Source organism: Schistocerca gregaria, chromosome 2, assembly GCF_023897955.1.
Source record: "Schistocerca gregaria isolate iqSchGreg1 chromosome 2, iqSchGreg1.2, whole genome shotgun sequence".
In the NCBI taxonomy this organism is placed as follows: Eukaryota; Metazoa; Arthropoda; class Insecta; order Orthoptera; family Acrididae; genus Schistocerca; species Schistocerca gregaria.
In genome coordinates, this window is record NC_064921.1 from 412,764,830 (window position 1) to 412,786,042 (window position 21,213).

General features: G+C 43.7%; 1 protein-coding gene across 4 annotated transcripts in view; it reads left to right on the top strand.

Annotated features, from left to right (window-relative positions):
- LOC126323356 (SH2 domain-containing protein 4B-like) overlaps nt 1-21,213 on the top strand; it is a 575,575-nt gene that overhangs the window by 530,455 nt on the left and 23,907 nt on the right. For 3 of the 4 annotated variants that reach the window (XM_049994677.1, XM_049994676.1, XM_049994675.1), the window contains one exon: nt 12,536-12,704. In XM_049994677.1, coding sequence (XP_049850634.1) covers nt 12,536-12,704 — 169 coding nt within the window. Of the gene's footprint in view, nt 1-3,137; nt 3,175-12,535; nt 12,705-21,213 lie in introns of those variants that run through there. The other variant, XM_049994678.1, reaches the window with a different exon arrangement.

Consider the following 21,213-nt stretch of genomic DNA (forward strand, 5'->3'; position numbering starts at 1 on the left):
GGAGGGACGAATGGAGACGTGTCGTCTTCAGCGATTAGAGTCGCTTCTGCCTTGGTGCCAATGATGGTCGTATGCGTGTTTGGCGCCGTGCAGGTGAGCGCCACAATCAGGACTGCATACGACCGAGGCACACAGGGCCAACACCCGGCATCATGGTGTGGGGAGCGATCTCCTACACTGGCCGTACACCTCTGGTGAGCGTCGAGGGGACACTGAATAGTGCACGGTACATCCGAACCGTCATCGAACCCATCGTTCTACCATTCCTAGACCGGCAAGGGAACTTGCTGTTCCAACAGGACAATGCACGTCCGCATGTATCCCGTGCCACCCAATGAGCTCTAGAAGGTGTAAGTCAACTACCCTGGCCAGCAAGATCTCCGGATCTATCCCCCATTGAGCATGTTTGGGACTGGATGAAGCGTCGTCTCACGCGGTCTGCACGTCCAGCACGAACGCTGGTCCAACTGAGGCGCCAGGTGGAAATGGCATGGCAAGCCGTTCCACAGGACTACATCCAGCATCTCTACGATGTCTGCATGGGAGAATAGCAGCCTGCATTGCTGCGAAAGGTGGATATACACTGTACTAGTGCCGACATTGTGCATGCTCTGTTGCCTGTGTCTATGTGCCTGTGGTTCTGTCAGTGTGATCATGTGATGTATCTGACCCCAGGAATGTGTCAATAAAGTTTCCCCTTCCTGGGACAATGAATTCACGGTGTTCTTATTTCAATTTCCAGGAGTGTATATGCATACAGGCCGTTGCGTTATCAAAGGATCCATCTCAGTATTAAATAATTCAATGTACCTTTATCAAAACGGGCAGGCCGGAATTTGAGCACCACTACTTCCAAATAAGAGTCCAGTGTCTTAACCAATGCGCAGTTTCTATAGGTTTTGCGTTAACCAGCCGCACATTATTTATTTTGTGTGATGTGAGTCTGACAAATGGCTCTATTGGCGTCCTATTCTAAGCAGTCCGCAGCTCTGCGTGTGTTTTAGTTGAATGCTGCCGAAGACACCAATAGCTATTGGGTTGGTCCAGAAGTTCGTTGCGTTTCTTCGTAAGTATACAGATACACCTAACAGAGGCTTTAGTCATTAGTAAAATATTCTCGTTCACTATTTATAACAGTCTGACAACACTGGGGTAACTTTTCGATTCCACGACTGTAGAAATCACTTGGGTTTGACGCGAAGAACTCGTCGAACCATGTTCGGAGGGCATTTTCATCCCGAAAGGAAGTTTCTTGTAGGTTATTCTATAGAGAGGGGAAAAGGCGAGTAGGCGCAAGATCAGATGAATAAGGTGGCTGGAGAATGACTTCCCCACCCAAATCCTGTTTAGTGTTTGTCAGTCTAGCGGAATGGGGGCGGGCGTTATCGTGGAGTAACGTCACTTAATGCAATCTTCCTGGTCGTTGTTCTTGGACTTCGTGTGAAAGACGTCTCAGTTGTTGACAGTTAATGTCAGCAGTGATGGTTACAGCTCGGGGAAGCAATTTGTAGTACACCAAGCCGTCGCTATTCCACCAAATACATAACATTATCTTTTGTAGGTGCGCCCAAGTATTTGTACGGGGAGTTGCTGCTATGTTTGGGCCAACCATTCATTTCTTTTCCTTGTGTTAGCATAAAGAAACCATTTCTCGTCAACAGTAACGATACAGGATAGGAATCATCGGTGCTGTTCACGATCCAGTTGATGACAAACAAGCCGAGATGCACATAAGGCCACCCACAGATTTTTGTGATTTTGGATTAAAGCATGGGGTACCCAGTCATGATTTATGAATCTCCTACACTGCATACAAGTGTCACACGATAATGGATTGACCACAGTTCATCACATCTGCCAGTTCTCGAGTACACTAACGCGTGTCATTATGGGTTAATGCAGTTAGACAGTAGTCATCAAACCCCGAAGATCTTCCTGAACATGTAGTCACAAATTTCAACATGATCCTCCTTAACACGAGGAAACAATTTTCTTTCCGTGCTCTGTAAAATTTGGAAATTTGTGATAAGGTCTTATGGGATCAAACTGCTGAGGTCATCGGTCCCTAAGCTCACACACTACTTAATCTAACTCAAACTAACTTACGCTAAGGACAACAAACACACCCATGCCCGAGGGAGGACTTGAACTTTCAACGGGGAGAGCCGCGCGAACCGTGACAAGGCGCCTACGACCGCTCGGCTACCACACGCGGCCCGTGCGCTGTCCAATGGAATCAATCACATAAAAGGCGCAAATGTTTCTAGCTGCCTCCGCTGCTTTATTGATCTCGAACAGAAGAATATGTTGTAAATGTTCCGATTTCTCCACTTCGCATTCCATTTTCTAGCGCCTACTGCTCTACTCACTATCTCCAAATGGCAAAATGAAAATATGTAAACTCAAATATCAACAGCGAACTAAAAATGAAAAATGACAATCGATAAACAAATCCATAGCAACCGGAATACCAACATGCAAAACAAAAACCCTACGAACTTTTGCACTAATCTAACATTTTCATATCTAAATACTTCTGGTGCACAGTTAGAAGCTTCTGTTGCTATAACGAAGACACTGGCCCGGAAATGACGTAACAGTACCTCCCCTGGAATATGGAGAACAGAGGTTTTTATTCATTGTAGACTTCTCAAAGACTTCTAGAATTGGTTTCCCGTTAGTCTGTTAAACCTCTCGTTTAGCCTGTTGTATCGTTACTTAATTTAGTTCTTGTCCCAAAACACGTCTGCGAACTGACCAACTCATTTACATAAAAATGGCAATTTTGTAGTCTTCCCCCATCCAGGCCCCCTACATTTCTACTGACTCCCATGATACCTCATTTTGGTCGATTATTATGCTGTTTAGATGAGAGATTGGCTCTACACAGTGGCCAGTACTGCTGTGGCAGCTTGAAAGACGAATCGGACCCTGTCTTGCATGTGGCGCAGCTATTAAGATAGGACTCGGCCTTCCTCGGGAAAGAGCACCAGAGATAAGAGGAAAAATTCGTCGTCAAATGACTTCTGTCGCTGCATCGTGGCCCACATCTGAAGGCATGTCATTTTACGTGTCTATAAAGGGCATCACATTCATGATGACCGCCCTTACAGTCCCTGGGCGCGCATTCTTCTACGACAGCCCATTGCAAGCGCAGAATATCATATTCTAGAGGTGAGCAGTCACACGTGACGTGGTGTGTGAGTATGTATTATAAGCTTTTCTAGCTTACATCAAACTTGTGGCTGCATGTGTGGAAGTGAAAACAGAACTACCGGCATCCGGCCTAGCGTATCGGTGTGCCAACCGCTTATGAATCTGAAACAAGTTGGCCGGTACGCACTCACACTGCCCGCTGTGGCTACAAGCAAATCAAGTGCTTGGAGGCAATTTATTTGATATGGCTAGTCAGTTCGTACCACAATTACGTCACTGATAGTGACAGGGTTTGCGATGACAAAATCTCACGGAAAAGTCGCCGGCTCTCTGATTTCTCCTCAGATTTTTTTTTTTTTGATATACTGTTTGTGTAACATAAATTTTGTGGTATGTAACTGTAGGGGTAACGGACAATGAAAAACAGTACGCTATGGCAATTAAGACATTGTTATTACGCTTTTATACAAACATACAGCAGAAGATATTGCATTACCATAGGATATGTCAAACCGTTAAATGTGTGACACGCCTGGGCTATCTGCAGCAAGTGAAGAAATAGTAAAGCGACATCTGCAGCAAGTGAAGAAATAGTAAAGCGACAGTGTCTTGCATTTCCAAGAAGGCTCTACGAATGCGGACAACGCAGAGTGAAACAGCACGCTTACACTTCAAGTAGAAGACAGTGCCGTACGAATGAAAAACTGCTGAAAGAACGACGCTTTTGCGATAACCACCTTAGTGTGGGATTCTACATCTACACCCTATACTCCGGAAGCCGCCTTATGGTGAGTGACAGAGGGTATTTTTTCCACTATCCTATCGGTAAACTTCTGCATTATCTTTAACCTCTCTGACTTTCTCTTCGTCGCCTAGTGGGAGGAAATAATACGTTGCTCGACTCGTCTTGTACAGTAATCTCTCAGAATTTGAACAGTAAACCTCTCTCTGATGCCAACTTCTTTGATTAAGTCTTTGCCACTGCAGTTTGTTGAGCATCTCCGTAACGCTTTCGCGACGATCCCGTGACGGAACGTGGTGCTCTTCTTTGGATCTTCTTCTTCTTCGTCTTTTTCTCTCTCTCTTTCTCTCTTCTTTCAGTACAATCTGGTAAGGACCCCAGAATCATGAGCAACACTCAACAATATGTCGAAAAGCATTTTGAAAGTGAGTGTCCCAAGCAACAATGCGCCGACTGAAACTGGATAATTGCAAAACTGAGCGCAAGATAGCATCCCGGGTCTCATTACAATATTTACGATTCTGTTCTAAAGTAATAGCAGAATACATGTCTGACGTCGTCTTCGAATATCTGTTTGGAGACCATTATTTTAGGCGGTATGTGAGGGTCGTGCGCTGCAAATACAGCCACTAATAATCAGTAGTCATATTGGTAGACAGCTTATGCGTGATGTTATTGTTATTGTTCGATGCAGCTCTCCATGCTAGTCTATCCTGTGCAAGCTTCCTCATCTTTGCATGGTTACTGCAACCTACGTTCATTTCAACCTACTTACTGTACTCAGTCCTTTGTTTTCTCTGCAATTTTTACACTCTTTGCTTCCACCTACTACGATATTAAATGTTTCTTAATTCCTCAAGATGTATCCTATCAACTCTAACGCTCTCTTTCAGTCAAATTGTCCCATAAATTTCTTGTCTTCCTGTTGGATTCAGCATCTCTTCATTAGTTACCCAGTCGGCGATCGCAACCTTCAGCATCTCATTTCAAAAACGTGTGTTCTATACTTCATTAATTGTTTTTAAAAAATATACAAAACTCTTTTACTGCCTAGAATGCAATTTACATTAGACACTTAAAACGCGATTACTGGTCTCAGTTGTGTTGTTGTTGTTGTTGTCTTCAGTCCTGAGACTGGTTTGATGCAGCTCTCCAAGCTACTCTATCCTGTGCAAGCTTCTTCATCTCCCAGTACCTACTGCAACCTACATTCTTCTGAATCTCCTTGGTGTATTCATCTCTTGGTCTCCCTCTACGATTTTTACCCTCCACGCTGCCCTCCAATACTAAATTGGTTATCCCTTGATGCCTCAGAGCATGTCCTACCAACTGATCCCTTTTTCCAGTCAAGTTGTGCCACAAACTTCTCTTCTCCCCAATTCTATTCAGTACCTCCTCATTCGTTATGTGATCTACCCATCTAATCTTCAGCATTCTTCTGTCGCACCACATTTCGAAAGCTTCTATTCTCTTCTTGTCCAAACTATTTATCGTCCATGTTTCACTTCCATACAAGGCAACAATCCATACAAATACTTTCAGAAACGACTTCCTGACACTTAAATCTATACTCGATGTTAACAAATTTCTCTTCTTCAGAAACGCTTTCCTTGCTATTGCCAGTCTACATTTTATATCCTCTCTACTTCGACCATCATCAGTTATTTTGCTCCACAAATAGCATAACTCCTTTACTACTTTAAGTGTCTCATTTCGCAATCTAATACCCTCAGCATCACCTGACTTAATTCGACTACATTCTATTATCCTCGTTTTGCTTTTGTTGATGTTCATCTTATATCCTCCATTCAAGACACTATCCATTCCTTTTAACTGCTCTTCCAAGTCCTTTGCTGTCTCTGACAGAATTACAATGTCATCGGCGAACCTCAAAGTTTTTATTTGTTCTCCATGAATTTTAATACCTACTCCGAATTATTCTTTTGTGTCCTTCAATGCTTGCTCAATATACAGATCGAATAACATCGGGGAGAGGCTACAACCCTGTCTTACTCCCTTCCCAACCACTGCTTCCCTTTCATGCCCTTCAACTATTATAACTGCCATTTGGTTTCTATACAAATTGTAAATAGCCTTTCGCTACCTATATTTTATCCCTGCCACATTCAGAATTTGAAAGAGAGTATTCCAGTCAACATTGTCAAAAGCTTTCTCTAAGTCTACAAATGCTAGAAACGTAGGTTTGCCTTTCCTTAACCTAGCTGCTAAGATAAGTCGTAGGGTCAGTATTGCCTCACATGTTCCAAACTGATCTTCCCCAAGGTCGGCTTCTACAAGTTTTTCCATTCGTCTGTAAAGAATTCGCGTTAGTGTTTTGCAGCCATAACTTATTAAACTGATGGTTCGGTAATTTTCGCTTCTGTCAACACCTGCTTTCTTTGGGATTTGAATTATTATATTCTTCTTGAAGTCTGAGGGTATTTCGCCTGTCTCGTACATCTTGCTCACCAGATGGTAGAGTTTTGTCAGGACTGGCTCTCCCAAGGCCGTCTGTAGTTCTAATGGAATGTTGTCTACTCCGGGGGCCTTGTTTCGACTCAGGTCTTTCAGTGCTCTGTCAAACTCTTCACGCAGTATCGTATCTCCAATTTCATCTTCATCTACATCCTCTTCCATTTCCATAATATTGTCCTCAAGTACATCGCCCTTGTGTAGACCCTCTATATACTCCTTCCATCTTTCTGCTTTCCCTTCTTTGCTTAGAACTGGGTTTCCATCTGAGCTCTTGATATTCAAACAAGTGGTTCTCCTTTCTCCAAATGTCTCTTTAATTTTCCTGTAGGCAGTATCTATCTTACCCCTAGTGACATAAGCCTCTACATCCTTACATTTATCCTCTAGCCACCCCTCATGAGTCATTTTACAATTCTTGTCGATCTCATTTTTGAGACGTTGGTATTCCTTTTTGCCTGCTTCGTTTGCCGGATTTTTATATTTTCTCCTTTCATCAATTCAATTCAGTATTTCTTCTGTTACCCAAGGATTTCTACTAGCCCTCATCTTTTTAGCTACTTGATCCTCTGCTGCCTTCACTACTTCATCCCTCAAAGTTATCCATTCTTCTTCTGCTGTATTTCTTTCCCCCATTCCTGTCAATTGTTCCCTTATGCTCTCCCTGAAACTCTGTACAACCTCTGACACTTTCAGTTTATCCAGGTCCCATCTCCTTAAATTCTCACCTTTTTGCAGTTTCTTCAGTTTTAGTCTACAGTTCATAACCAATAGATTGTGGTCATAGTCCACATCTGCCCCTGGAAATGTCTTACAATTTAAAACCTGGTTCCTAAATCTCTATTTTACTATTATATAATCTATCTGAAATCTGTCAGTATCTCCAGGCTTCTTCCATGTATACAACCTTCTTTTATGATTCTTGAACCAAGTGTTAGCTATGATTAAGTTGTGCTCTGTGCAAAATTCTACCGGGCGGCTTCCTCTTTCATTTCTTAGCCCCATTCCATATTCACCTACTACTTTTCTTTCTCTCCCTTTTCCTACTACCGAATTCCAGTCACCTATGACTATTAAATTTTCGTCTCCCTTCACAATCTGAATAATTTCTTTTATTTCATCATACATTTCTTCAATTTCTTCGTCATCTGCAGAGCTAGTTGGCATATAAACTTGTACTACGGTAATAGGCATGGGCTTCGTGTCTATCTTGGCCACAATTACGCGTTCACTTTGCTGTTTGTAGTAGCTTACCCGCACTCATATTTTTTTATTCATTATTAAACCTACTCTTGCATTACCCCTATTTGACTTTGTATTTATAACCCTGTATTCGCCTGACCTAAAGTCTTGTTCCTCCTGCCACCGAACTTCACTAATTTCCAATATATCTTAATTTAACCTATCCATTTCTCTTTTTAAATTTTCTAACCTACCTGCCCGATTAAGGGATCTGACATTCCACGCTCCGATCCGTAGAACGCCAGTTTTCTTTCTCCTGATAAAGACGTCCTCTTAAGTAGTCCCCGCCCGGAGATCCGAATGGGGGCTATTTTACCTCCGGAATATTTTACCCAAGAGGACGCCATCATTATTAACCATACAGTAAAGCTGCATGCCCTCGGGAAAAATTACGGCTCTAGTTTCCCCTTGCTTTCAACCGTTCGCAGTACCAGCACAGCAGTATAATAACCATTTTCAGATCTGTAAATAAGAAGAAAAAGAAATAATCCGAGAAAAGTTCTTAGCAAAGCAACATACATTCGTAGACTTCCACAACTGTTGTCGTTTCGGATAAAATAACCGCCCTGAAGAGGGCCCCAGCAAGCCAGTCAACACGTCACCATTGTAGTTGTTCTAATAGTTTACAATGACACAGCGCAATGCCCAAAATTATGTTATCCCAAAAAAGTAATACACAGTTCAAACATATTATAACCGACGCAATATATCTACAGGGAGAGCCTAAACCATTTGTGAAATCAACATACATAATAACTAACTTTGCAGCGTTGTGTGGATAGTAATTTACTGCTTTTGAAGTAACCTACGGCCAACGGTCCCGTCAGATCAACGAAAAGCGTTGTCGGGCTGGGCTAGCACTTGGATGGTAAACATTCGGTCTACCGAGCGCTGTTGGCAAGCGGGGTGCTCTCAGCCCTTGTGAACTAACTGATGAGCTACTTGATTGAGAAGTAGCGGCTCCGGTCTCATAAACTGACATACGACCGGGAGAGCGGTGTGCTGACCACATGCCCCTCCATATCCACATCCAGTTTAGTTTAAATCTTTTTTTTTCAAAGTAACATACCATTCAAATCGTTAATGCAGGTGAATATGCATTGAACAGTATCAGTAGTGAATCTCATGCAAAAACTTGAATTCATGTTAAAACGCAACCTGATACGAAAAGTCTCATCAAGTGCTAGCCAGGTCGTAACCCTGTAGAAATAAATATCGGGTCTGAACTGTTTATTGTCCATATCATAGTTCTGTACAGTGATACACTCCAGACAAATGTCTGGAGAAATAAATATCGGGTCTGAACTGTTTATTGTCCATATCATAGTTCTGTACAGTGATACACTCCAGACAAATGTCTTTAGAAACCACCCTTCAAAACACAAGAAATTTACATCCTAAGCTTAGAAGTTCCTTTTTCTCGGATATGCTCTCCTTGCTATTGCCGCTCTCTACTTCGGACGTCATCAGAACATAGTCTACCTACTGTTATTACTGCGTCATTTCCGATTAAGTAGAGTATGAAAACTGTGTGTGGCAATATAGGCCGATGCACCGATGCTCTCTTGCACAGATCTGAAGCCTGGTATAGTCCTAGTTCGAGCAAACGATGACTTTATAACTTGCGTAAAGTCCATTTTGGCTCTTCTTGGCGCCAGGTCCTCAGATATCGTCTTGAGGTACTGGCTAGCTGCTGAGTGGAGCCATGTGTTTGATTATATTCACGTGTGACGGATGGCTGTCCATTCAGAAACTACCTGTCTGGCGTAAGGAGAACGTATAACATAGTCCTTATCGAGTGCGCTCTGTGTTAGTGTTTGGCTTTAGCTATGTAACGCCTGATTCGTAGCCTGACCGGCGCTCTTCGGCGTAGGTTGTCTCCTGTATCTTCTGGAGGGCGCAGCACTCTTGTTTCGCTTTTGTTGATGTTCGTTTTATAACTTCCTTTTAAGGCGCAATCCATTCCATTGAATTGCTCTTCCTTTTCTCTGCCTATTATTATGTTTTTTAAGTCTTTAGCTGATACACAATTTATTACATCTGTCTTCATCTACATCTATATCTATACTCTGCGAACCACTGTGAAGTGCATGGCAGAGGGCAGGTCCCACTGTACCAGCCATTAGGGCTTGTTCCCGTTGCATCGTAACGAGCGAGGGAAAAATGGTTGTTTAAATGCCTCTGTACGTGCTGTAGTTAATCTAATCTTAACGTCACGATCCATGTGGAAGCGATATGTAGCGTATTGTAGTATATTCCTAGAGTCATTATTTAAAGCCGCTTCTTGAAACTTTGTTAGGAGACCTTCTCGGGGTATTTAAATTCTTTCAGCATCTCAGTAACATTCGTCCGCGGGTCAAAAAAAAAAATTCATTTGTAGACATTGCATTTCCCTAATATTCCATCAGTAATCCGTAGGCTGCTACCTGCTCTATCCATGACTAAGCCTATATGTATGGTTCACTTAATGTTCCTACTAAGGCTTACACAAAAGTATTTGTATGAGTTTGCAGATTCCAAATCTCACTAGCTATTATTATATTCATAGGATACAATGTTTCTCTTTTGTTTTGTGAAGTGCACAGTTTTATATTTTTGAATATTTAAAGCAAGCTCCCGATCATTGCACCGCTTCCGAATCTTATTAAGGTCTGATTGAGTATTTGCGCATCTTCGTTCAGACTGTATTTCGTTGTAGACAACTTGTGATGTAATAAAATAAAAGTGATGTTGTTATTCAATGTGAAATTTGGATTTTGAGATTTTGTTTACTGTTTTATCGATAACAATTGGCGTAAGAATCATGGATTGTCCATTGTCATAAGATATTGCATTATGAAACGTGAATAGTCCTTACTTGCAGTTTCGCGTGCTTTGAGGCAGTCACAGCTAGCGTCATATTGATTAAGAAATTGCGTTATCGTCTTTCTAATTGTTTCATGATCATGGATACAATCATACCCGGTTGTGAAGTTATGTTATGACAAAGCAATTTCCTAAGGGACCAGAAAGTTCTTAAGGGTGCAAAACAACTGTAACGCCACACAACAAGGGAATTCAATATTAAATCCGATACAAGAAGACGATAAAAAAGTTTTTTAATGCAACACGCGCGTTGGACTGCTGATCTTGGTGTCTGTAATCTTAGCAAATTGCATGATTAAAATGAAAATAATACTGAGGAGATGATGGGAATGAGCACTGCTAAATGATTCAGTATTTCCAAAAGAAATATTTATTATAACTAAAACATATATCGTACCTTATGCTTAGTACAACAATGACGGCAGATTTTATGTCCGTTTTATGTCCACTGAGCGCTCTTTTATATAATAGCCATTGTCTTCATGAGTCGCCCGTGCGTCGTCACGATAAGTTATAACAGTTCTTCTTTTTACACTTCAGTCAAACTTAGACGGAACACGTTTTTATACATTTAGTAAAAATTAGATCAGACCGCCACAAATCTACGTCCGTCTTACTTAAGAAAAATAGTACAAGTGTTAAGCGCTCAAGGCTTCATTTGTTCTCTAGCGAACAAAATAGTGAAGGATCGCATCTCGAGCGGTATTTTTCTCAGTTTATATTGCCGCTCAAAGACGACGAATTACATTATTTAGGAAATTACACCGTCGCTGTGCGACGCCTTGTTATACATTAATCATTCTTTATAGACAAGTATTCGCCTTCTGGCTGAAAGTGTTAACTACTTGCTGTTTTAATGAAGCCAAAAACAGCGAATATCACAAACTGCATCATCTGAAAAAAGTCTCACGTTGGTGTTAATATTGTCCACAAGATCATGAGTATACAATATTAAAAGTTAGAGGTCAAACACGCCTCATGAGGTACACCCGAAGTTACTTCCACATCTATCGATAACTCTCCATACAAGATAATATATTGCGTCCTTCCTACCATGAAATTCTCGATCCAGTCACATATTTCGTCTGATACCCCATATGATCATAATTTTGGTAATAAACGTAGTCAGATATGTTTGGGATATGGTAAAATACTACATCTATCTGACTGCCTTGATCCATGGATTTTAGGATGTCATGTGAGAAAAGTGGGAGTTGGGTTTCACAAGATCTATGTTTTCGAAAACCGTTCTTGTTGGCATGGAGGCGGTCGTTCTGTTCAAGATAGCTGATTATATTTGAGCTCAGAATACGTTCTAAGGTTCTACAACAAATGGACGTCAAGGACATTGGACGGTATTTTTGAGAATCACATCTACCACCGTTCTTATGGACAAGTGTGACATGTGCTTTCTTCCAAGCACTGGGTACAGTTTTTTGTTCGAGAAATCCACGATAGATTATCACTGGGTAGAGTTTTTTGTTCAGGGGATCCACGATAGATTATAGTTAACAGACGGGCTAACTCAGCTGCGAATTTGGTAGAGGGATTTATCGGTCCCTGGGGCTTTGTTCAGTTTTTACGATTTCATCTGTTTCTCAACGCTTCTGACACTAACATCTATTTCACTTTCATTTTCAGTGGTACGAGAATTAAACTGGGAAGTTATCCTGGGCTTTCCTTTGTAAAGGGACATTTGGAAACAGAATTAAACATTTCTGCTTTTGCTTTGCTCCTCTCAACTTCAGTTCCAGTCTCGTATATGAGTGACTGGACACCAACTTCGGTGCCAGTAACAGCCTTTACATTTGACCAGAATTTATTCGGTTTTTGTGAAAGATCATAAGGGAAACTGTGAGTTGGATGTTAACGTCAAAACTGCCCGTGCTGCTGCTCGAAGCAACTTAGAAACAAACGCTGTGACTTCTACATGCCCCATCTGATGAGCTGATAAAGCCCGGAGATCAGTTGTTGAAAATGAAAGAAATATTTCGTATATGACTGGTGGCAAGTGCCTGGTTCAGTTACTAGCGCCGCCCTGTGGTCCGCGTGTTGCAGATGCTGCAGCAGATCCTGAAGGAGATGTGGGTGGACCCCGAGCTGCTGGCGGAGCTGGACGACAACCAGAAGCAGACCCTGTTCTGCCGCATGCGCGAGGAGCAGGTGCGCCGCTGGAAGCTGTGGGACAGCCAGGCGCCCGTGCCCGAGCGGCCGCCCAGGCCGACCGGTGGGTACCGCTCTTACACGACACGTCAGACGCGTGCAAGTCGGGTGTGGCGCTGCATCCCTTAGGAGGGTGTCCCACAACTCTAACAATCAATGCCAAGGGTCAGAGGTACACCAACTCGTAACTGACCTGCTCTTTTTGTGAAGCTCTTTCTCTTCAACAAATCATCGAGTTTTTTCTGAAATTGTAGTCATTTTTTTTGTCTGTATATATACCGGGTGATCAAAAAGTCAGTATAAATTTGAAAACTGAATAAATCACGGAATAATGTAGATAGAGAGGTACAAATTGACACACATGCTTGGAATGACATGGGGTTTTATTAGAACCAAATACAAAAGTTCAAAAAATGTCCGACAGATGGCGCTTCATCTGATCAGAATAGAAATAATTAGCATAACAAAGTAAAACAAAGCAAAGATGATGTTATTTATAGGAAATGCTCAATATGTCCACCATCATTCCGCAGCAATAGATGTAGTCGAGGAATAATGTTGTGAACAGCACTGTAAAGCATGTCTGGAGTTATGGTGAGGCACTGGCGCCGGATGTTGTCTTTCAGTATCCCTAGAGATGGCGGTCGATCACGAGACACCTGCGACTTCAGGTAACCCCAAAGCCAATAATCGCACGGACTGAGGTCTGGGGACCTGGGAGGACAAGCATGACGAAAGTGGCGGCTGAGCACACGATTATCACCCAATGACGCGGCCACGAGATCTTTCACGTGTCTAGTAATACTTTTGTTTGGTTCTAACAAAACCCCATGTCATTTCAAGCATGTATGTCAATTTTTACCTCTCTATCTACATTTTTCCGTGGTCCATTAAGTTTTCAAATTTATACTGACTTTTTGATCACCCGGTACATCACACCTACCGATTTCCATCCCACTCGGATAATTCCTTCCTGGTCCGTCGTTTCTTTGTCTTTGAGTGTACGTTTCATTTTAGCATGACCTGTTTTCTTCCCCGTTAATTTGTGTTGTTTTACGATCTCTGCATTTGCTACAATCTTCTGTTTCTCTTCTTCGGGGAGTTTCTCTCCTTCGGAGGGGCGGCGGGGGGGGGGGGGGGGGCAGTGTCCTCCCTTTCTCCACGCTGCCTACACTCTCCGTATGGAGTGCGAGATGCCAAGTAAGCGCGTCGATGTCGTCGACATCTGACTGAGTCTCCACGCTTTAGTCCCTAATAAAGTACGACTTACTTCTATAGAGGTGTAAAACCTATTAACCACTATAAAAAAAATTAGCTCAACGATCTTCATAATTGCAAGAAATCCAAAAACACTGCTGACTTCTAAGGATAGAACATCATGAAAGAGGTGTGGAACAAACGTCGAATTTGGTATGAAGTGTGAAACGTCCCATTAGAAAAATTATGAATTACTGTGCTGGTAAACTTCTACGTTATTTGATACAAAGACAGCTGAGTAAAACTGAACGTACTCAGTTCTCTCTTTACTTACTCTGATCATCACTAAACTGACACACAATATTTTTTTAGCGCAACGCAATCTGACTTTCAATAATCCCTGCAAAAGAATAGCCCTGACTAACAATAACCTATACCTTTCATGAATCACTTACTTCACAAAAATCTTCGTTACTCGAACTACTGCAATACAGCGAGCGCTAATACTGCCAGCTAAATAAAAGATCCTAACTACTGAAGGCACTAACTACTGATAGGCATAGTTAGCAAATGAAAGTTTTGATAGAGAACAAACAATGTATTTACCTTAATAGCGTTCAAAAGTGATTTTTATATATATATATATATATATATATATATATATATATATATATATATATAATTTTGTGACATCCAATTAAACAAATTTTCTTTTTCTGACGGACACACGTCCAGATCGTCCGTTCAACTGGCGGCTCACCTCCAACTGCACAACGCTACACAACACAACACAAGCGATTATTCCAAAAATGAGTCCAATCAGCCACAAACTGCACACAGCACAGTCAGTGATTCTCATACAGAGCACTACGCGGCATTACCAACGTAAAAACCTAAAAAATGGTTCAAATGGCTCTGAGCACTATGGGACTTAACGCCTATGGTCATCAGTGCCCTAGAACTTAGAGCTACTTAAACCTAACTAACCTAAGGACATCACACAACACCCAGTCATCACGAGGCAGAGAAAATCCCTATCCCCGCCGGGAATCGAACCCGGGAACACGGGCGTAAAAACCTAAACAGCCCACTTACAAGTGTACTGTTACTAGCGGCGTTCAGTAAGTAATGCATCACTTTTTTTCTCGGTCAGTTTCGGTTGAAAAAAATCGAGATTTGTTGTGGTTCATAGTGGAATATCCGCGCTTCGGCTCCAGTATTTTCATGAAGTTTCGACAGATGGCAGCTAGGCTTCAAAATGGCGTCTGTAACGGAGATGCGTTCCAAGCAGACCGCTGTCACTGAGTTTCTTGCGGCGAAAAACCAGAGGATCACATATATTCATGGGCGCTTGCCGAGTGCCTACGGAGACCTGGCAATGAAAAAAATCACGGTGAGTCATTGGGTAAGGCATGTATCATCATCGCAACTGGCTGGCGCAAACCAGTCCGATTTCCCGCGTGCCGGTCGGCTGCACACATATGTGACTCCTGCAGTATTGAAACGTGCGGACACTTTCATTCAAGGTGATCAACGAATCACACACACCTTGCTGCTCAACTCGACGACACACAAGTCTGAGCACCCGAGAGGCGCTCACAAAACTTCTCTAGACTGTTCTTCGTCATTTACCCTACAGCCCGGATTTCGCACCTTCCGACTGCCACCTGTGGCATGAGAGGGGGGTTATTGATGCAGCAAGACATTGGCTCTGACATTGACCATTAGAATGGCCCCATGCGGGTATAAACACCCTATGTCAGGTGGCGTAAGGCCAACGCATTGAACGAAGACTATGTTGAGAAGTAGGATTTTGTAGCCAGAAGAGTGGGGAATAAAATGGTGTACCGAAATCCTTAATAAAACCAGCCTCCCATAAAAAAATGTGCTGCAGTGTTTACTGAAAGCCCCTCGTGCATGCTTGGAGATGCAAATGATTAACATTTCAGCACACAGCATAGAGTAGGCAGGAGTAACGCTAACTACAGTCTGCTTATAAGGACGTATTTTGCAGCGGGATATCTGATAGTAAAATCGGATTTGAATGTTGGTTGTTTGTGAGAAGATCTCGCTATCTCGTGTAAAAAGGAAATCGTCTACCAGAACGCAGGTCGTGGCGTATCAACACTGCCGTTTATCGTTCCGCGATATTGCTGTTCGCGTTAGTCAGGATACCACTACCTCGTGGTGTTATGGAATCGATAGGTTCACAAGAGCCGTACTGAATGCCATGCAGAACCTCAGCGCTCTCGCAAGACGAACACTCGAGAGAACAGACATAGTGTTTGCTCGGTCAAGCAGGATATACAAACAGCAACGCGTAGTGGCCGCGCGGTTAGAGGCGCCATGTCACGAATCGCACGACCCCTCCCGCCGGAGGTTCGATTCCTCCCTCGTCCATGGGTGTGTGTGTGTGTTGTCCTTAGCGTAAGTTAGTTTAAGTAGCGTGTAAGTCTAGGGACCGATGACCTCAGCAGTTTGGTCCCTTAGGACTTCACACACATTTGATATACAAACATATCATTTAGCGTGACTCAGGGAATGAGTTTATTTGCAGCAAGACAAGTATCTTCACAGGCGGTGCGACGACGTCTAGGGCACAATGGACTGCCAGCACGTCGACCGTAATTGCAGCTTCCTTTGAAGAGGCAGCGGAGAGAGGCATGCAGACAGTGTGCGTCCAACAACGCTGCACACAGAACTGGCACTACGCTGTCTTTGCAGAAGAGTCTTAGTTCAGCGTCACGTAGGGGATCGACGTCTGTAGAGGCTTCGTCACAGTCATACGTGTGAAGCACCTGGAATGATGCTAGGGATTGCCACTGTGTCCCTAACATGGCTGGCTGGCGTAGATTTATGACGCCTTAAGGCCGGTGCCTGCCGAATCTTAGAGATCTCTATGGTGTTATCTTTCAACATGATAGCACAAGACCCCATGTTACCCGTGTCATGGACACACTTCGATACAGAAGGTGTTCGACTGTTGTCACGGCTAGCACATTTCAAGTTCTCTCTGCCACTGAAAACATCTGGTCATGGGTTGCGAACAGACTCAAACATCGCCAGTCGCCTGCAATTAGGATTGAGGAACTCTGGCATAGAGTAGAAGCAGCTTAGAATGATGTACCTTGTCTGTCATCCAAACTCAGTTCAGCTCCATTCCCAGACTAAGTTTCTCACTCCGTGTACTCAATCGTGTATTGTTTCTACTATATACACAAGAAGCAAAACTGCGTTATTTGTTATCCTTCCTGGTGTGCATGTTAATGGGCAGAAGTATACATACAGGATAAGTCATCTACCCCTACTTATAGCTTTTATGCAGCCCACATTGCCTTCACAAACCACACGCGAGTTTTTCATATTCTCTCGCTCGGTTTGTGCAAACTGTAGATCCTATAGCAAAAATGATCAAGACATTTTTTTTCTAGGAAATGTAATGTACAAAATTGTTAAGGCTTTCGTGGCCACTTGTTGACAAACTGCCTATTGGCTCCTGTCTCGGGTTCTTCGGCTGACGTTCATCTAATGATTTTACTGATGTTTCGCAGCATGAGTGGCTGGCATTGTCAAACCTTCACCCTCCGTTGCCGGTGGTGAACTGGAGCCGAGCTCGCGGCAGCAGACTGTATGTACCTGGCGCGCCAACGTCCGAGGGCTTCTCCGGTGCGGTTCTCCTCTTGCTACCTGCGACGGTCGTTCGCACCAGTACGGGAAGCCAGGATCCGTCTACCTTAACGCTTTCCTCTTTCTTGTTGAAACTGTTTGCGTGTTTTTCTATTTCTACAGCTTCTCTGAACAGGCGCGTGTGATAGTGCTTCTCTACAGCCAGAACTTCCGTGTCGGCGAATTTTATTAGGTGGTCGGTCTCACTCAGTACGTGCTCTGCCACGGCCGATTTCTGCACCTGCCCCAACCTGCAATGTCGCTTATGCTCTTTGATCCTGGTGTTAATTGATCGTCCAGTCATTCCGACATAAATTTTTCCGCATGTGCATGGTATACGGTATATTTCCGGCATTGCAAGTGGGTCCCTTTTCTCCTTCGTCGATCTAAGATACTCTTTGATCTTCTTTGTCGGTTTGAAAATTGTCTTTACGCCATGTTTGCGCAATATACGGCCGATTCTCTCCGTCACTCTGGGAATGTATGGCAGAAAGGCCGTACCCGACATTTCTTTTTCTGATTCCTAACTTTGCTGAGTGGTTGGCTCTGTTACACTTCTAAGATAATTTGTGGAGTGCCCATTGCTCCTCAGAACACTTTCCAGGTGTTGCATTTATCGTCTAGGTGCTGCGGCTCACATATTCGTCCTGCTCTCGTTACGACCGTATTAATCATGCCTCTTTTCTGGCTCAGGAGGTGGTTTGATAGTTTGTGCAGGTATCGGTCCGTGTGTTGGCTTTCGATACACGCTGTGTCCCAGGTTTTCGCCGTCCCTTGTGACAAGCACCTCAGCAATCTTTGACAATCGTCAGTCTTAGTCCGTCTTCGACAGTTATTCGTGATACCTCACAGTGCACGACGCTCTTTTGTAACAGCTGGATTTTATTGCTGTTTGTTCTTCTGTAAAGTTTCTTTGCAATACTTGAACAAAACTATAAGTTCACTGAAACTGTTTACTGTATTTACGTGTTCGCTGATCATTTCTGCTTCTGCCCAGCTTCCCTAAGACGACAGACGCTGCACTACTCTGTGGCTCACCTCTCCTTACCGTTGTGTACAAAGTTGCACACAACAAGAACACCTTGTTCCAGTCCTCCTACCGAGTGAACATCTCTGGCGATACGAGGAGTCAAACATGGGTCCTCAACTTGGCAACCATTTCGCTGACCAGTGGGTCACAGTTCGAAGAAGCAATGACGGTAATGAAAGAAAAGAAAATGCGCTGATGACGTTGCTACCCTCACTGTAAGTGAAAAAGAATTGCAGGGCCTGTTTAATGGGATGAACAGCGTAATGAGCACATAATACGGATTTGGATATCAAACTGAAGAAAGACGAAGGTAATGAGGAGTATCAAAAATGAGATTTGCAGTAAACTTAACATCAAAATTGGTGACTACGACGTGGCCGAAGTGGAGAATCGGTTACGTTGGAATCAAAGTAGCCGGCCATGGTGGCCGAGCGGTTCTAGGCGCTACAGTCTGGAACCGCGCGACCGCTACGGTCGCAGGTTCGAATCCTGCCTCAGGTATGGATGTGTGTGATGTCCTTAGGTTAGTTAGGTTTAAGTAGTTCTAAGTTCTAGGGGACTGATGATCTCAGAAGTTAAGTCCCATAGTGCTCAGAGCCCTTTGAACCATTTTGAATCAAAGTAACACGTGATGGACGAAGAAGGGCGGGCATAAAAAACAGACTAGAACAGGCAAAGACAGCTTTCCTCGCCGAAAGAAGTCCACTGCTATCAATAATCGATTTTAGTTGGAGAAAGAAATTTTTGAGACTGTATGTTTGGAGCACAACGTTGTAGGGAAGACAGTTATGGGCAAAAAGGAAGAGAATTGAAGCGTTTGAGATGTGGTGCTATTAGAATGGTGTTGAAAATTGGGTGGACTAATAAGGGAGACAATGAGGAGGCACTTCTCAGAGTTGACGAAGAAAGGAAAATGTGAAGAACACTGAAAGGGCCGACCGCGGTGGTCTAGCGGTTCAGGCGCTGAGTCCGGAACCGCGCGACTGCTATGGTCGCAGGTTCGAATCCTGCCTCGGGCATGGATGTGTGTGATGTCCTTAGGTTAGTTAGGTTTACGTAGTTCTAAGTTCTAGGGGACTGATGACCACAGTTGTTAAGTCCCATAGTGCTCAGAGCCATTTGAACCATTTGAACACTGAAAGGAAGAAGGGACAGGATGATAGGACATGTGTTATGACATCAGCCAATTACTTCCATTGTATTAGAAGCAAAAAATGGCTCTGAGCACTATGGGCTCAACATCTTAGGTCATCAGTCCCCTAGGCTTAGAACTACTTAAACCTAAGGACATCACACATATCCATGCCCGAGGCAGGATTCGAACCTGCGACCGTAGCAGCAGCGCGGTTCCGGACTGCAGCGCCTAGAACCGCTTAGCCATCGCGGCCGGCTGTGTAGAAGAAGCTGTAGAGGGTAAACATTGTAGTGCAAGACAGAGACTGGATCACATTCGCCAAAGAATTGAGGACAGAAGGTGCAAGTGCTACTCTGATATGAAGACGATGGTGCAGCAGAGGGAGTCGTGGGAGGCCGCATCAGAGCAGTCATTAGACCAACAAAATACGCCTCTACCAGGAAGTCTTCAATCCGATGGCCTAGCTGCTCAGATATAATGTACGGACGTGTTTTGTGCGCTAAGCGCCAGTGCGGGACTGAATTAAGGCTTTGGTTCAAATGGCTCTGAGCACTATGGGACTTAACATCTGAGGTTATCAGTCCCCCAGAACTACTTAAACCTAACTAACCTGAGGACATCAGACACATCCATGCCCGAGGCTACCGTAGCGGTCGCGCGGTTCCAGACTGAAGCGCCTAGAACTGCTCGGCCACTCCGGCCGGCAATTAAGGCTTTGTGTACGTTAGGGAAACAGTGCGTCCACGTGATCTCCGCTAACTGCTGCCTCGTGGCCGGCTGGCTGTGGCAAGGGCGGCAGACAGCGTATCTCCGGCCAGTGAAAGTGTTGCCCGCCAGCATGCAGCAGCCGTGAACTTGGCCGTCGCGTCGTGGCGAGCAGCGAACACACGGCGCAAACACGCCTCACACCCACACTTTCACTGTAGGCTACGCCGCGAATAGCCGTGTGTCACGCTGACCGCCACCACGGCGCTCCCAAGTGAAACAGCCAACAACTCACTGAAACCACTGCCGCACTGGAAAAGCCGCACTACAAGACGAGCAGTGATATATACTCTATAGCAGCGACGCATGAACTTGGGTGATTGCTCGCATGGAAATTGTACATTTCGAAGGACATTGATTATTTGCATGTCGCCAATTGCTTGCGACACTTTATTTTGAAAAGGTGAAGTTAAGTATTGCCAATTCAGTCTACTGTAATAAACTCCAGTAATAAGATTTGCGTGATTGTTGCCTAGCTATCCGAGAAAACAACTTCCTTGGCACCGTATATTAGACGAGTATGCAGGATCCCACAAGTAAGAGCTCACGCATTAAGTGTTTTGAACAAACTGAATCATGTACACTACTGCCCATTAAAATTGCTACAAGGAGATGACATGCTACAGATGCGAAATTTAACCGACAGGAAGAAAATGCTGTGATATGCAAATGATTAGCTTTTCAGAGCATTCACACAAGGTTGTCGCCGGTGGCGACATCTAAAACGTGCTCACACGAGGAAAGTTTCCAACCGATTTCTGGTACACAAACAGCAGTTGA